The following is a 12210-nucleotide window of genomic DNA, read 5'->3' on the forward strand; positions in this document are numbered from 1 at the left end:
AAAACTATTTACCGTCCCTTAGCCCCAATACAAGGATTTGTCTACTTTGAAATTTTGCCGCTTTTTGTCTTTATATTTCTTCCGGTGAGTGGCAATACTTTTGCAGCTTTAATTTTTTTGTTCCACTGATGCACATGTACAAAGTATAGTAACGCTTAAGGTAGCTGTGGCTTTGTTGTTCGTTCAGCAGCAGCTGATTTCAGGGTACTTTTGACCTTTTAAACGTCGATTGATCAAAATCACCTTTTGTGAATTCACTTGCAAAAAAAAAATATTGGAAAAGTAAAAACACTTTTTTACGTTTTGTCGTTCAGTTGCTTTTTCTGGGTGAAAATTAAACCTATACAAAGAAAAACATACACAAATGCCATTTGTTTATCACTGAAATGCAATACTCTTTGAGAACACGAATTCATTTTTATACCAAGCGCTTTTGTAAAGAAAGTCGAGGGTCAACCTGATTTGCGAAAATATTTTGTTTTTTCAGCCCTTAAGCTGTTTTTTTCTTGTTTACTGTATCGTACAATATATCGATTTATTCCAAATCTATATTTTGCGTTCGTGGAAGTGTATATGGAATACATTCGACCATTTGAGTCGCAAACAAACCTCTCTCGTGTATTTTATGATCAGCTTAATGTGGTCATTACTCTCTACTTCACGTAAGCTTAAGGTATAGAAATTTGCCTTACTATTTTAAGGAGGTTATTTGTCAGTTGTGAGCCGTTTATAAACAGATTAATGTTCCCACCAAAGTATAGGTTTGCTTCAAGGGCAAAAAATATTGTTAACAGAATTTGCAGTAGCCTATAATGTTACAAAAAGTTTTCATCTGGTATATAGACTTTGGTATACAGTATCCGTTTGAAGAGAACTGATCTATAGAGATCATTATAGCTTGACCAATTAAAATTATATGGCCAATTAAAATTATAATAACAAAATGGCTCCCAATTGGAAAAAAATCAGTCCGGCTCAAAGGTGAAAGTTCAATAATTTTCTTATCGAAACATAAAAATTTTCAGAAATGACGTCAAAGTTTTGTTACAACGGCATGTTTAAGACAAGTAATTTTATGGAACCTAATATTATCGTTCATCGCAGTACAGAAATATGCATCTGAAATATTAGTTTAAATACAAAAAAGTAGGGGCGTATTTTTACTGAGCCTAATATAGTTTGTCAGTCAATCAATTCAAAGATATTGCACAGAATACCGGAAACTACCTCATGGACCCAAAAAGTTTTGGGATAATGAAAGTTCTTCTTAGCAGCGCATATTTGTGTGGCTTTTCTTTATTGCCTTTCAAGCATTTTGATGTGCAAACGATATAAAAAAATTCTCCGCATAACAAATTAAAAAAATAGCAAAAAACACAAACACTGAAATAGGCAGTTCAATAAACTTTTACACCTCGTTAACAGATGATTGGATAAAAAGTACGTATAATAAAGGTAATAACGACTTATGAAATAGTTAATGTTAATAGTACTTGCTTATTAGGAAATAAAATTTATCCAATTTTTAAAGGCTGTTAATTCTTATGCTGTTTTGTTTTATGTGAGCCTGACTTAAACTTGTCTTGCAGAGACGCAAGTAAAACTATTTTATTAAAGGAATGCTGTAAAACACATAGGTTACACTTTTCAAATGTTAGCTTAGCAATGTAAGTTTCGACTGTGATTGTGTATAGAATAAACTGAATTGCCTATGAAAAAAAAAACATTTTAGCTACTAAAAAGCGAAATTAAAATTACAAAACGCATTTTCATTTTTACTATCTCACGACCATAGTTTTGTAAAACGAGTGCCTTGATAACAGGATATTATGTAAGTGTTTTCTACAACTTATATAATAAGACCCACTGTTTTATAAACCTATTTTAAAATGCCTGAGAACCCTGGCTAGTCGATTAAAACCGACAACCACGTTTTGGTGCCCATGTGGATGTCCCCAATAAAACACACAGTTTTACAAAGTTTTCCAGTCGGGGAGTTTTTCGGGCAGATGCCTTGTCAGTTCTTCCACGTGCGGCGCCAGAGCGTCGAAGAGCACACTGCTGCCGAGTTTTGAAAGATGGAGTCCGTCGATGAAGTAGATGGAAGTGTCCCGTCGGTTGTTGATCATCTCCCAGAAGTCCACAAGTCTACATTGGTGTGCTGTCGCTACCTTAAACGGTAATTTCAGAAAGCTAAAGGATTTTCTGGTGGAAATATTTAATTTGTCATTTTTGAATGGCTTTACCCAAATGAGGACACTATACTAAAACTTTCGGCGCTGGTCTAGAATCCTACCCCAGCGTTGAACCACTTATTAAGAAACGCACAATATTTGGGTTAGGGTGTCGGTTGGTGCTTAAATGGGTGAGGATGGATCAAGTAACATTATTTAATAATATTGCTTGACCAACCCTAACCAAGGTTTCCTAACCAAAATACTTTTTTAGTGTGGTATAGGATTCTATACCAGCGCCACACTTTGCACATAAAGAACGTTAGGGTTGGCATACGTCCCAATTGCAGTAGCCTACAAATTTGAGATTTGGGGGCTACTTTGAACACTTTTTGAAGTTATTTTTCCATAATATATTTTACTTTTTATGAAAAAGGCCTAATACCTTTCTGCAAGTTGCTGCGTACTCGACTGTAATTGAGTTTTTGCGATCCGGATCAGCACCGTATCCTTGAAGCTTCTTTTCAATATTCCAAGTCTGAAATATAAGCAAAAAAAATATGTTAGGCTACAACATCCTATTTTTAGGACTCCAGCCATAAGACCGAGATACGAACAACATCAACGTCGGAATAAAAGTTCAGAATAATACCAATTTAGGACTAATACCTAATAGTGGTAATCACGTCTAATTCGGAATAAGTCCTAAACACGTCAGAATAAGACCTAAACAGTTCAGAATAAGACCAATATAGGACTTAATCGTAGTGCCGTCTATCCTAAACCTATCGGAATAAAACCTAAATGGCAAGAATAAGGCCTAAACAACACCTAAACCGACCCCTAATTTCACACCTAAGTAGGCTACATCACTAACTCACCTAATAATTGTAACCCTAACCCATTTTCTAAAGTACTTAACTTTTATGATTACAACTTATACCTGAACATCAGCAGGGGGTGGTGTGACCATAATGATGCTGCTCGACTTCAGACCCAGCTTGTTAATGGAGCTCAGCAACTCATTTAGGTTTTGTTTGTATTCATCCAGTGGAACGTGGCCGTGTGAATAAGCGCCGGGTAAAGCAGAATCGTTAACGCCGTAAAATACGACAGCTGCGCACAGGTTCTGAAAATAAAATATATGCTGGATAATACAGAAAACTCAGGGCCATTACTTCGTCAATATAATATAATATTTCAATAAGGCCTTCGTGGACCCCCTAAAACTAGTCTACGGACCCCTAAGGAATCCATGGACCCAATTTAAGAACCCCTGCTCTACACCTACTTGATTTACTTACCTCGGCCGTTTTAGCATCAAGTAACATGTCTTTGTACATTACGGCAGTCCTGCTTGTGTAACCGTTAAATCCCCGACTGACCACTTCGCACTTTCGTCGCAGCATTTCAGCCAAACTCTCGCCCCAGCCGCCAGCTTGGAAAGAACGTTGTGTGATGGAGTCACCCAGAAGCAGAATGGAAGGCCAGGTTTTCGTCTGATCTGCTGACTTGGCGTTCCCAGTTGCTGCTGACATTTTGCTGGAAGCTAGAAAGGCAGTCTTGGACGTTGCCAACATTCGCGCGAGTAAAGTCGTTTCCGTGTATTTTTGCCTTGCAAGGGCCACTGCTGGTCGACTGACGAATAAAGTCGCCATTTCCTGCTGTTCTAGATCTAAAACAAAACACAGAACACACGCGTTAAAACATATACAGCATATGCTTTTTATACGCTGTTCTTTGCCATCAGTCTCTCGCGTAGTGTCAACAAAAACACTTTTGCTTTTGCCCTGTCTCTTCCCCTGTTCTAGTTATTTTGCGAGCATGTTCTAGTTATTAAGCAAAAAATATCGACACGTTCACATACGACGATGGTGATTTTGCTATCGAGCATTTAGCCGAGTAACTTATGCTTACATTCAGCCTAAGGGCTTTTGCCTATTTAGCCTTTGGCGTTTTAAGCTTGAAGTTCAGTGATTGTCAAGCAGCGTGCCTCGAGAGACCATTAAGTTTGTCGCGTAACGTTTTACATTATAGAAAATTATATTTTTGTATTACGAATCCGCTAATATGCTAGACTTTCTTTGTAGCCTATTCATTAAAGCAATGTTAGAAAGCTATGTGAGATTTGTTGTTAAATTTCTGAACTACATATTTTAGGTATATTATTTTGATTTGACAGCATGAAGCGTTTTTCAATGTAATTTCCGTCAAATTACAACAGCATTCAACTTAGAAACACTAATGACACCCTGCTGAAAGTTGGCTGTCAATCGTGCCTTTAAAACACGATTGCAGTGAGCGTTTTACAAACATCCGGTTTATTTCCCCAAGCATAATTGTATGCTGATGTCACAACATGTCGATCGCAATTCAAGCAAAGTACCCGCATAGAATTATACCTCCAAACATGCAGGCTATTTATGCGTGCAATTGCCTAATGAAGCACTGTCTTTAAATAGGGACTCTTTATATGTTTTTTTTCTAATCTGTTATTACCACTAGTTGATAAAAAAACAACCTTACCCCAAGTAAGTTGACACAAAAATTAAGTCGCGTAAGAGATTAACAAATGTAAAGACGTAGAAAGAATATCAAAGCCCATGCAGAAGTATAAGTATCATTTTGAACGTTTCGAATAAATCTTTATTCATTTTCAACATCTTTCTCGCCTTTTCTTGATAGTGGTAGACAATAAATTTGGAAGAATAATTAAGATGGAGGTTGTAGTAATGATATCACAGCCCCTACAGAAAGAAATATGTTGAAAATGAATAATTCTAAACGTTAAAAATGAAGCTACTTCTGTATGGGATTTAATATTCTTACTCCGCCTTACTACAACCTCCAATCAACACAAGTAGTTTCGTAAAGGGTATTAATGGTCGAATTTTTAAGCACCTAATTTCCCTCTCTTCAGGCTTAGTTCTGTAGTACACCGTTTTAAGGATATTTAAACAAAAAAAATAAAAATTGAACGGCCAAATAGTCATGAAAATTTTCCTGAGAACTCCTGATACTTCGAGGACCAAGGGGTAATAATTTTTTGGCTTCAGTCATTGTTCAGATTTATATAGTTTACTATGGGCAATTAACTAAGGCAATGGGCAAATTAACTAAGTCAAGGTGATTTCATAAACTAACATTAAGAAAAATACAAAACTTCATCATCAAGTGTTACATCTATGTCAATTGCAATCTTATTTTTCAGCCTTTCAAATATGTTTTTTTCTGCCTTTCAAACAGCAAAATGAATGCATTACGCAATCCCAAACTAATTTGCACATTAGCCTACGCCAATCAAAACGAATAGGTTGTTATTATCGCAGACAAAACATTTACCAAAACATTTTTTGTCCCTGAAACTTTCTACTAAGTTAAAACTGCATACTGAAAACGTTTTGAAAGCCCATTTGATCCTTCAGCACCGAAAATCATTTTTGGTGACTAATGACTCGACACTTGCAATAAACAACAACACAATGACGCTTTAGCGACGTGGAGTGACATGTTAACGCAATACGTAGCATCCGGAACTAAAGGCTACGTCCGATTCTGCGGAGTTCGTAGTGTATACGTATAACGACGAATATTCACGTTCGACGGCCAAGTTGGAATTAAGCTGTCGGGAAACTGCATGAATTGCTGTTTGCTGAAATGCACCGATAAACGATGTTTACGATTTACCGCAATCAAATCTTTTCGGATTTCTTCCAAGTTCTAATTTAAGCTCTAAAAGTGGTAAATGATTTTCCTTAGTTAGTGGCCTGTACGACCAGGACTGCGCAGTCGGTTAAAACAACTCGATGGAGTTAAGTCGACTCCGACAAACAAATCAAGTACCGCCAAAATATTCCACCTTCAAAGCGTGAAAAAAACTGAATTGTTAAATGAGTTTGGTTAATAGTGGCCTGTAGAACATCCATTTCAAAAGCTTATTGGTAACCAAGTGTTTTTTCATTTTTGACATTAAAAAAAGCGTCGTTATATCCTTTTTCCGAAATATATATTTTTCTTTGAAAAACGTCGGATCCTGTGTTTTACGGGTTTTCAAAACTTTATTATCCTCTTTTACATCATATAAATATATATATAAATATAGCCTATATATAGATGAATTTTTTGTAAGTATTTTAGATGTTTTCAGTAAAATAAAGTATTTCATTTAAAAAAAGCAGTGGCGGAATTTATACGCAACTTTGCACGATTCAGAAAAAAGGCGACACCAGCGAATTGGTCGACGACAAATAATTGATGAGTATGACATCACAAACGGACGGCATCGATTTCTTTCAGAAAAACAAGATGACGTCGGTTAATTACGAACAGATAAAAAGAAAATCACGTCGAATGAATTTCACAAAAACAAAGTTAAAAACGTAGTAAGAATATCAAAGCCCATAGAGAAGTAGGCATTTTCGTTAAAAATCAATAAAGAAATATTTGAAACGTTCAAAATGCTACCTACTTCTGTATGGGCGGTTACTGTCTTACTATACGTCTTACTACAACCTCCAACCATTATGCTCCAAAGTAAAAAGGTCATTTTCTCTTGAAACAGAATATTAAAAGCGACTGAAAAATGTGATAAACGCCAAATCAAACCTAAAAATCGATTCTAAGCGCATGATTAAGGCGTCAGAAACCGTCTCACCGTCTCAACCTTAAAATTTATTGCATTTGCAAAAAGGGTCTAGGACAGAGGTCCTAAAAGGAGAAAATTTTAAATTAGGAGGAAACTTGTTACAGGGGGGAATTGGGGAGGAAAAATAGATAAAAAAATAGGCTAATTAAAAGGTTATATGCAATAAAAGACATATTTAACTGTAATTATTGGTATTGCAAAAAATTATTACCTACGTTATACGTTCATACAAACTCAACTTTCAGACGATGAGCGTTTCCGAATTTTGTAACTGTCTTGGATTTTGGTGCAGATGTGTCTATTGCAGTTTCACAAATTTTTTCAATTTGTAGACTTTTTCTTGTGGGTTTTTTTCGGCGTAGTACATTGAAGTAATAAATAACATAAGTAGAATATTTGTTTTTTGGGGGAGGAATCGACAGTGTTTACGCTTGTAAGGGAGGAATATGAAAACAACTTGAGAACCACTGGTCTATGGTACATTGTTGATGACTTTCCAGTCAGGCAACTGTACGGAGAGATGGTCTGTTAAGGCATCAACATGCGGCTGTAGCAGACCGGCAAGAAACGAATTTCCTTCGTCCGACAAATGCAACCCGTCGTGCAGATATTTGGCGAGATCTTTGTTGATCAAGCCGTTGAACAAGTCGACATGCCGACAGCCGTTTTCTTTAGCTACCTAAAAAGTACAAAAATGAAACATTGTTAGGTATATTAGGTATATATTGGGGATATTAGGGATTTGTAAATCTACACTTCTGTTACATCAGGTAAACTTTTTTTTGTCTTGTAAACTATATTTAATCTCCTAATATTTTTGCCTTGTCCGATAAAATCAAATTGTTATTTAACACAACATAACAGTTTAGTTCAGTGGTTCTTAACCGGGGTGACGCTACGGTGCCGTGTTTCACGTTCAAGGGTGCCAGAGATATTTAGATTTCTTTAGGATTCCAATTTTTTCTCTACTGGTAGGCTTCTTAATACAATTTTTTGTGTAAGATCGAAGTGCCTATAATTAAATAGGTTTTATTAACCTTGTTGCACAGTTAATGTGCTGTTTCAATCTCGTTTATTGTCACGTTAAAGTTAACCACTCAGCAAAAATACGAGCAAGGATGCTGAAAGCCAAAAATGGTTGCAAAACACTGGTTTATTTATTTGGTTATTTGATAAGCAAAAAAATGCAATGAGGTTGAGAACAAATTTGATAACAAAAAAATACAATGAGGTTGAGAACAAATTTGATAACAAAAAATACAATGAGGTTGAGAACATTTTTGTATTTCGGACCAGTTTAAAAGTGAAATATCACCTGCCGGCCACTAAAAACAACAAATATTTAGTTCTGTAACATTATTATAACTTTGAATAAATGAGAACCTTGAGCTTGTTTTGCAGCAATAAGTTCTAAATATTTCAATAAGACAACAAAGTTACATTAGAAAAACCCAGAAAAATAGCAATATTAAAATGTATAAACAACAGGCCGAAAGTATAGGCATATGAACCAGTAACAAGCTTTTCTGACACCAGGTCAATGCTAGCATCCCAAGATAAACAAAAATACCTTAAAATTAAACAAACAGCCTACTGAACTTCTATTGGACTTTTCAGATATTTTTATAATACATGACGATTTTAATGAGCAATTTAAAAAAATGCAGACAATGAACAAACCTTCTGACAAGCGTTGGCATAGTGGACAGTGTGTTCGTTGCCACGATCACAAGCTCCGTCACCAGTTGCTGTACCTTTTTCAATCATTGATTGCAATCGTAACTAAAAACACCAAAATTTTATTTTAACTTAAGGGGCTTGACTGGTGCTTATAAATACTACATCAAATACGTATGTTACATTATTTGTAAATAAAAACAGTTTTGAAATCATTTTGTTTCAGTCAAGTCAGTCATAAAATAACTTAAGTCCAAGTCATGTCGTCAAGAAAAGTCAACTCCCAGTTAAGTCCTTGTCATAATAACAAAACTTTAACTGATAAACTCGTCCGATTATGAACAATAACGGAAGTAAACGATAAAAAATGCAACGTATATATAGCAAATTGTTTACATGCAAAATTAAAGGTAAATAAACCAATTTTTTACTTCCTTTCAATTTAAGTCATTTAAAAATAGTGACTTAAGTGCACTTAAGTTATGTCATTCACCATTACAACACTGTATAAACATGTACTGAAAATGCAAGCTTATAATATAATCATAGTTAACCAGATATATACAGATACAACTTATTTCACAAAATCTGTACATACATTCAAATACAAATCAATAATAGATTACATCATAACTTTGTATTTTTACCGTCCAAACCTTAGCTTCAACTGGTGGCGGAGATATAAGGATTATTGAATCACAATTGATACCCAATTCTTTGAATTGTTGCACCAGAAAAGTTAGATTGTTGTAATATTTTTCCACCGGCACATCTTGATTTGAATAAGAACCAGCATAACAAGAGTCGTTGGCTCCAAAGAAAACGGTAACAAAAACAACATTCTGGACATAAAACAACAAATATGAACAATTGCATACTAATTTGCCTTAAGTTTCATGATTTGGTAAAAATAAATGACAAGTGTTTACAATTTGAAAAAGGCATGCTAAAAACATTGGTGTGTATACTATTCTAAAATCAGGTATTCATTTAACACAGGAAATTGCTAGATATCATTGAGTCAAAAATATTTTGATAAACTGACTGACTTTTTTAGTTAGAATTAGATAAAGCTTCCTTGACTGGTAAACCTGTTGGTTGTATCGGTGCCTCCTGGCATATTAAATAATCGTATTGCTTTTGTTGTTGTATCAACGTTATGTGCCAAAATAATAAAAATTGAATAGAGTTGAATTGAATTGAATTCTTGAGGGAGGTTTGTTTAGCTATTTTAATTTTGGTTCAAGGAACAAGGTATAACCAGTATGACTATACTGCATGCCTTTGTAAAGGCTTACTGATGACAGAATACACATTGTGATTATGAAAATTTCAGTTTCTGTTTGACTGAACAGTTGATTTTATGTAATTAAATGCAATCTGTGGAAGATTCACACTCCAGACGTTTTCAAAGCAATTTATGTGTACACCTCAAAATTGGACAAAAAATTAAGAGCTGTGGTAGAAATCCAAACCTCTGGCATACATAAAAACTTTATTTCACAGCTGAAAATTGTGTGCTGCACATTAGAAATCTTGGCGAAATGTGCCATGAAATACTGGGGGTAAAGTATCATTGCAATATTGCATATTGTTTTATAGGCCTTCTATGGTTAAGTAGTTTAAACCCTTTAAACTGAACAATAAAATTTAACACACTGTCAAATGATCCATAAAAACAATTTAACATGTAACAAAAAATGCAAGTTTACTGGAGCTAGATTTTTCTTTACCTTGGTAATTTCTTTATCTATGACTTGGTTGAAGAAATTGACGATGTTGTCAGTGTTGTAGCCTGAAAAGCCCCGATTAACAATATCGCACTTTCGTTGGACTTGCTGAGCAATAGCAGCACCCCATCCGTTCGGCTGCAGGCAATACTGGGTTATTGAATCCCCCAAAAGAATTATTCTAGGCCAAAAACTCATTTTATTGCAGTCAGAATAAAATTGATTTTTAGCTGAAAGTGAAGGATTTTAAAAATATTAATTCGAAACTTTAACACCTACCTTGGAATGCGATTATTGATAAAAAAATCAGTTTGTAGTTTAGGGGAAACACCCTGAACGCGTTGGTATTTTTTTTTATGCAAGTTAATCTATCTCTAAATTTAATTACTATATGTATAAATCGGCTATATTTTAAAAAATACCTACGGGAAATACGGTTAATATTACAAATTCTACTAGGCTAATACAAATACGATAAAATTTTTGTAGATTAAAAAACTCTTTGAACATATTTAACGTTTACTGGTAGAAATAAAATCCTAAAGTTGGTTAAAGTTTTCAAAGTGGAAGTCGCAATGGCAAACAGCAAGTCTTCAGTATTTCGAACGAGAAATTCACCTTTGTGCAGAGCTAGCCAAGTTAAATTTACGACGCTGCGTAAATCTTGCAATTTACTTCCGCTATCCCAACAGGCTAGTTTTTCTAGACTTGCCTGGCATATTATGTATATTCCTAATTGGCTAACTAATTCCAGTAAGCCTAAACTAGTGTTTTCCAACCGTTGTTTAGTTCGCCACCCACTTTTAATGCAAGTTTTGTTGTGTGACCCGCAATGAGATATGACTACACAAATGAAGTTACAAAACCTGCATCTTGGGTCGCGATCCACTTGTTTAGAAGCACTGGCCTAAAGGATCCCATTACACTGTTAATATGGTGTTGTTGTGGACAGTAATCAAGGAAAGTCATTTTCACAGATATATCGGCAAACCATTCTCTAGTCGCGGGCCAAAACCAAACTCAAAAAGGTCTCTGGGGGCCGCACAAAATATGCATTGTAGTTATGCAGTCAAATCGCATTTAAAGTGGACTCGTGTCTAGTTTATCAAAGAGGCTGCGGCCTGTATTATAAATATGCATGGAGAAAGCATGATAAATTTTAATGCACGCAATCAATAGTATGATATTGGCTTCCAAAATTGCAATACATTTAGAGCGAAGGTATAGTTGTAAAGTTTGGTAATGTGGCCCGATTTTTTTAATGTGGCCCGAAGTTTTTTTAATGTGCCGCAGGTTTAAGAACCTCTGGGTTCGAGTTTTGTCCGTAATTCAAACGCAAAGTGCAAACTGTGGACCACTTCCAGCACAGAATTATCAGCCTACCACTTTTCAAAAATAAAAACTGTTCTTGACGGCAAAGCATTGTCCATTGAGGGTTTGGTGGGCCGTTTAAGGTTTCAAAAGACATCGCAGTTCAGAAATTTTAAACCAGGAGCAGAACACAAAGCGACTTTGGCGTCACAAAAGCGTGAAAGGGTGCGTAGTTATGGGACAACCATAATAGAGCGCCCTGAAGCCTAAGTAAATAGCTGCCCCATTGACTGTCTTGTCAGCGGACCTATAGGCACCAGATGTAAACAATCATAGGTTGGTTTGGGCAGTATAGGTCTGAGATGAAATAGGGTTAAAAAGTTATAAGGTATAGACGTATAATATTGTTAAGTCAAGTTAATGCTATAGTAAACAGCTGCCGCATTGACTGCATTATTAGCGGACCTGCAAATACGAGATTAATTGTGCGCTGATTTGGGAAGGTTTTAAGTAATAAGTAGAAATATAACATTTCATTAAACTAAAAGTTTTAGTCGAATAGCTGCTACCATACTTTTATTTTCTTGTTATAGACGTGTAATGAACTAATAAACTCAAGTTAATGCTAGTAAACAGCTGCATTTCTTGTCAGCGGGTCTATGTGGCCTATACC

At 35.4% G+C, this 12210-nt stretch overlaps 2 protein-coding genes across 4 annotated transcripts; both read right to left on the minus strand.

The window, feature by feature from the left end:
• Window positions 1-1973: 1973 nt before the first annotated feature.
• Window positions 1974-3789, minus strand: LOC146166557 (isoamyl acetate-hydrolyzing esterase 1 homolog). Its single transcript, XM_083390885.1, has 4 exons — window positions 3479-3789; window positions 3118-3303; window positions 2620-2712; window positions 1974-2171 (listed from the first exon to the last, which is right to left on the minus strand). The coding sequence occupies exons 1-4, from the start codon at window positions 3752-3754 to the stop codon at window positions 1974-1976; spliced, it is 753 nt and encodes a 250-aa protein (XP_083247011.1). The 5' UTR covers window positions 3755-3789.
• A 2555-nt stretch (window positions 3790-6344) lies between these two features.
• On the minus strand, window positions 6345-10476 carry LOC146166558 (isoamyl acetate-hydrolyzing esterase 1 homolog). Of its 3 annotated transcripts, none has more exons than XM_083388973.1 (4): window positions 10230-10476; window positions 9153-9338; window positions 8500-8601; window positions 6345-7498 (listed from the first exon to the last, which is right to left on the minus strand). In XM_083388973.1, exons 1-4 carry the CDS (start codon window positions 10422-10424, stop codon window positions 7292-7294), a joined length of 690 nt encoding a protein of 229 aa, XP_083245099.1. In that variant the 5' UTR covers window positions 10425-10476; the 3' UTR covers window positions 6345-7291. The 3 variants fall into 3 exon arrangements, with proteins under 3 accessions (XP_083245099.1, XP_083245097.1, XP_083245100.1); XM_083388971.1 differs by having other exon boundaries at window positions 9144-9338; XM_083388974.1 differs by lacking the exon at window positions 9153-9338.
• Between the last annotated feature and the right edge of the window lie 1734 nt (window positions 10477-12210).

The sequence above is a fragment of the Ascidiella aspersa genome, chromosome 1 (genome assembly GCF_963924565.1).
Source record: "Ascidiella aspersa chromosome 1, kaAscAspe10.2, whole genome shotgun sequence".
Classification (NCBI taxonomy): Eukaryota; Metazoa; Chordata; class Ascidiacea; order Phlebobranchia; family Ascidiidae; genus Ascidiella; species Ascidiella aspersa.

Coding starts and splice junctions, on each gene's coding strand:
- LOC146166557 (XM_083390885.1), bottom strand. CDS start 3,754: ATGTTGGCAACGTCCAAGACTGCCTTTCTAGCTTCCAGCAAAATGTCA. Junction 3,304..3,478: donor TTGATGCTAAAACGGCCGAG/GTAAGTAAATCA, acceptor TTTTATTTTCAG/AACCTGTGCGCAGCTGTCGT. Junction 2,713..3,117: donor CACCCCCTGCTGATGTTCAG/GTATAAGTTGTA, acceptor CTTATATTTCAG/ACTTGGAATATTGAAAAGAA.
- LOC146166558 (XM_083388971.1), bottom strand. CDS start 10,424: ATGAGTTTTTGGCCTAGAATAATTCTTTTGGGGGATTCAATAACCCAG. Junction 8,602..9,143: donor TTGAAGCTAAGGTTTGGACG/GTAAAAATACAA, acceptor TGGTGTTTTTAG/TTACGATTGCAATCAATGAT. Junction 7,499..8,499: donor ATGCCAACGCTTGTCAGAAG/GTTTGTTCATTG, acceptor TGTACTTTTTAG/GTAGCTAAAGAAAACGGCTG.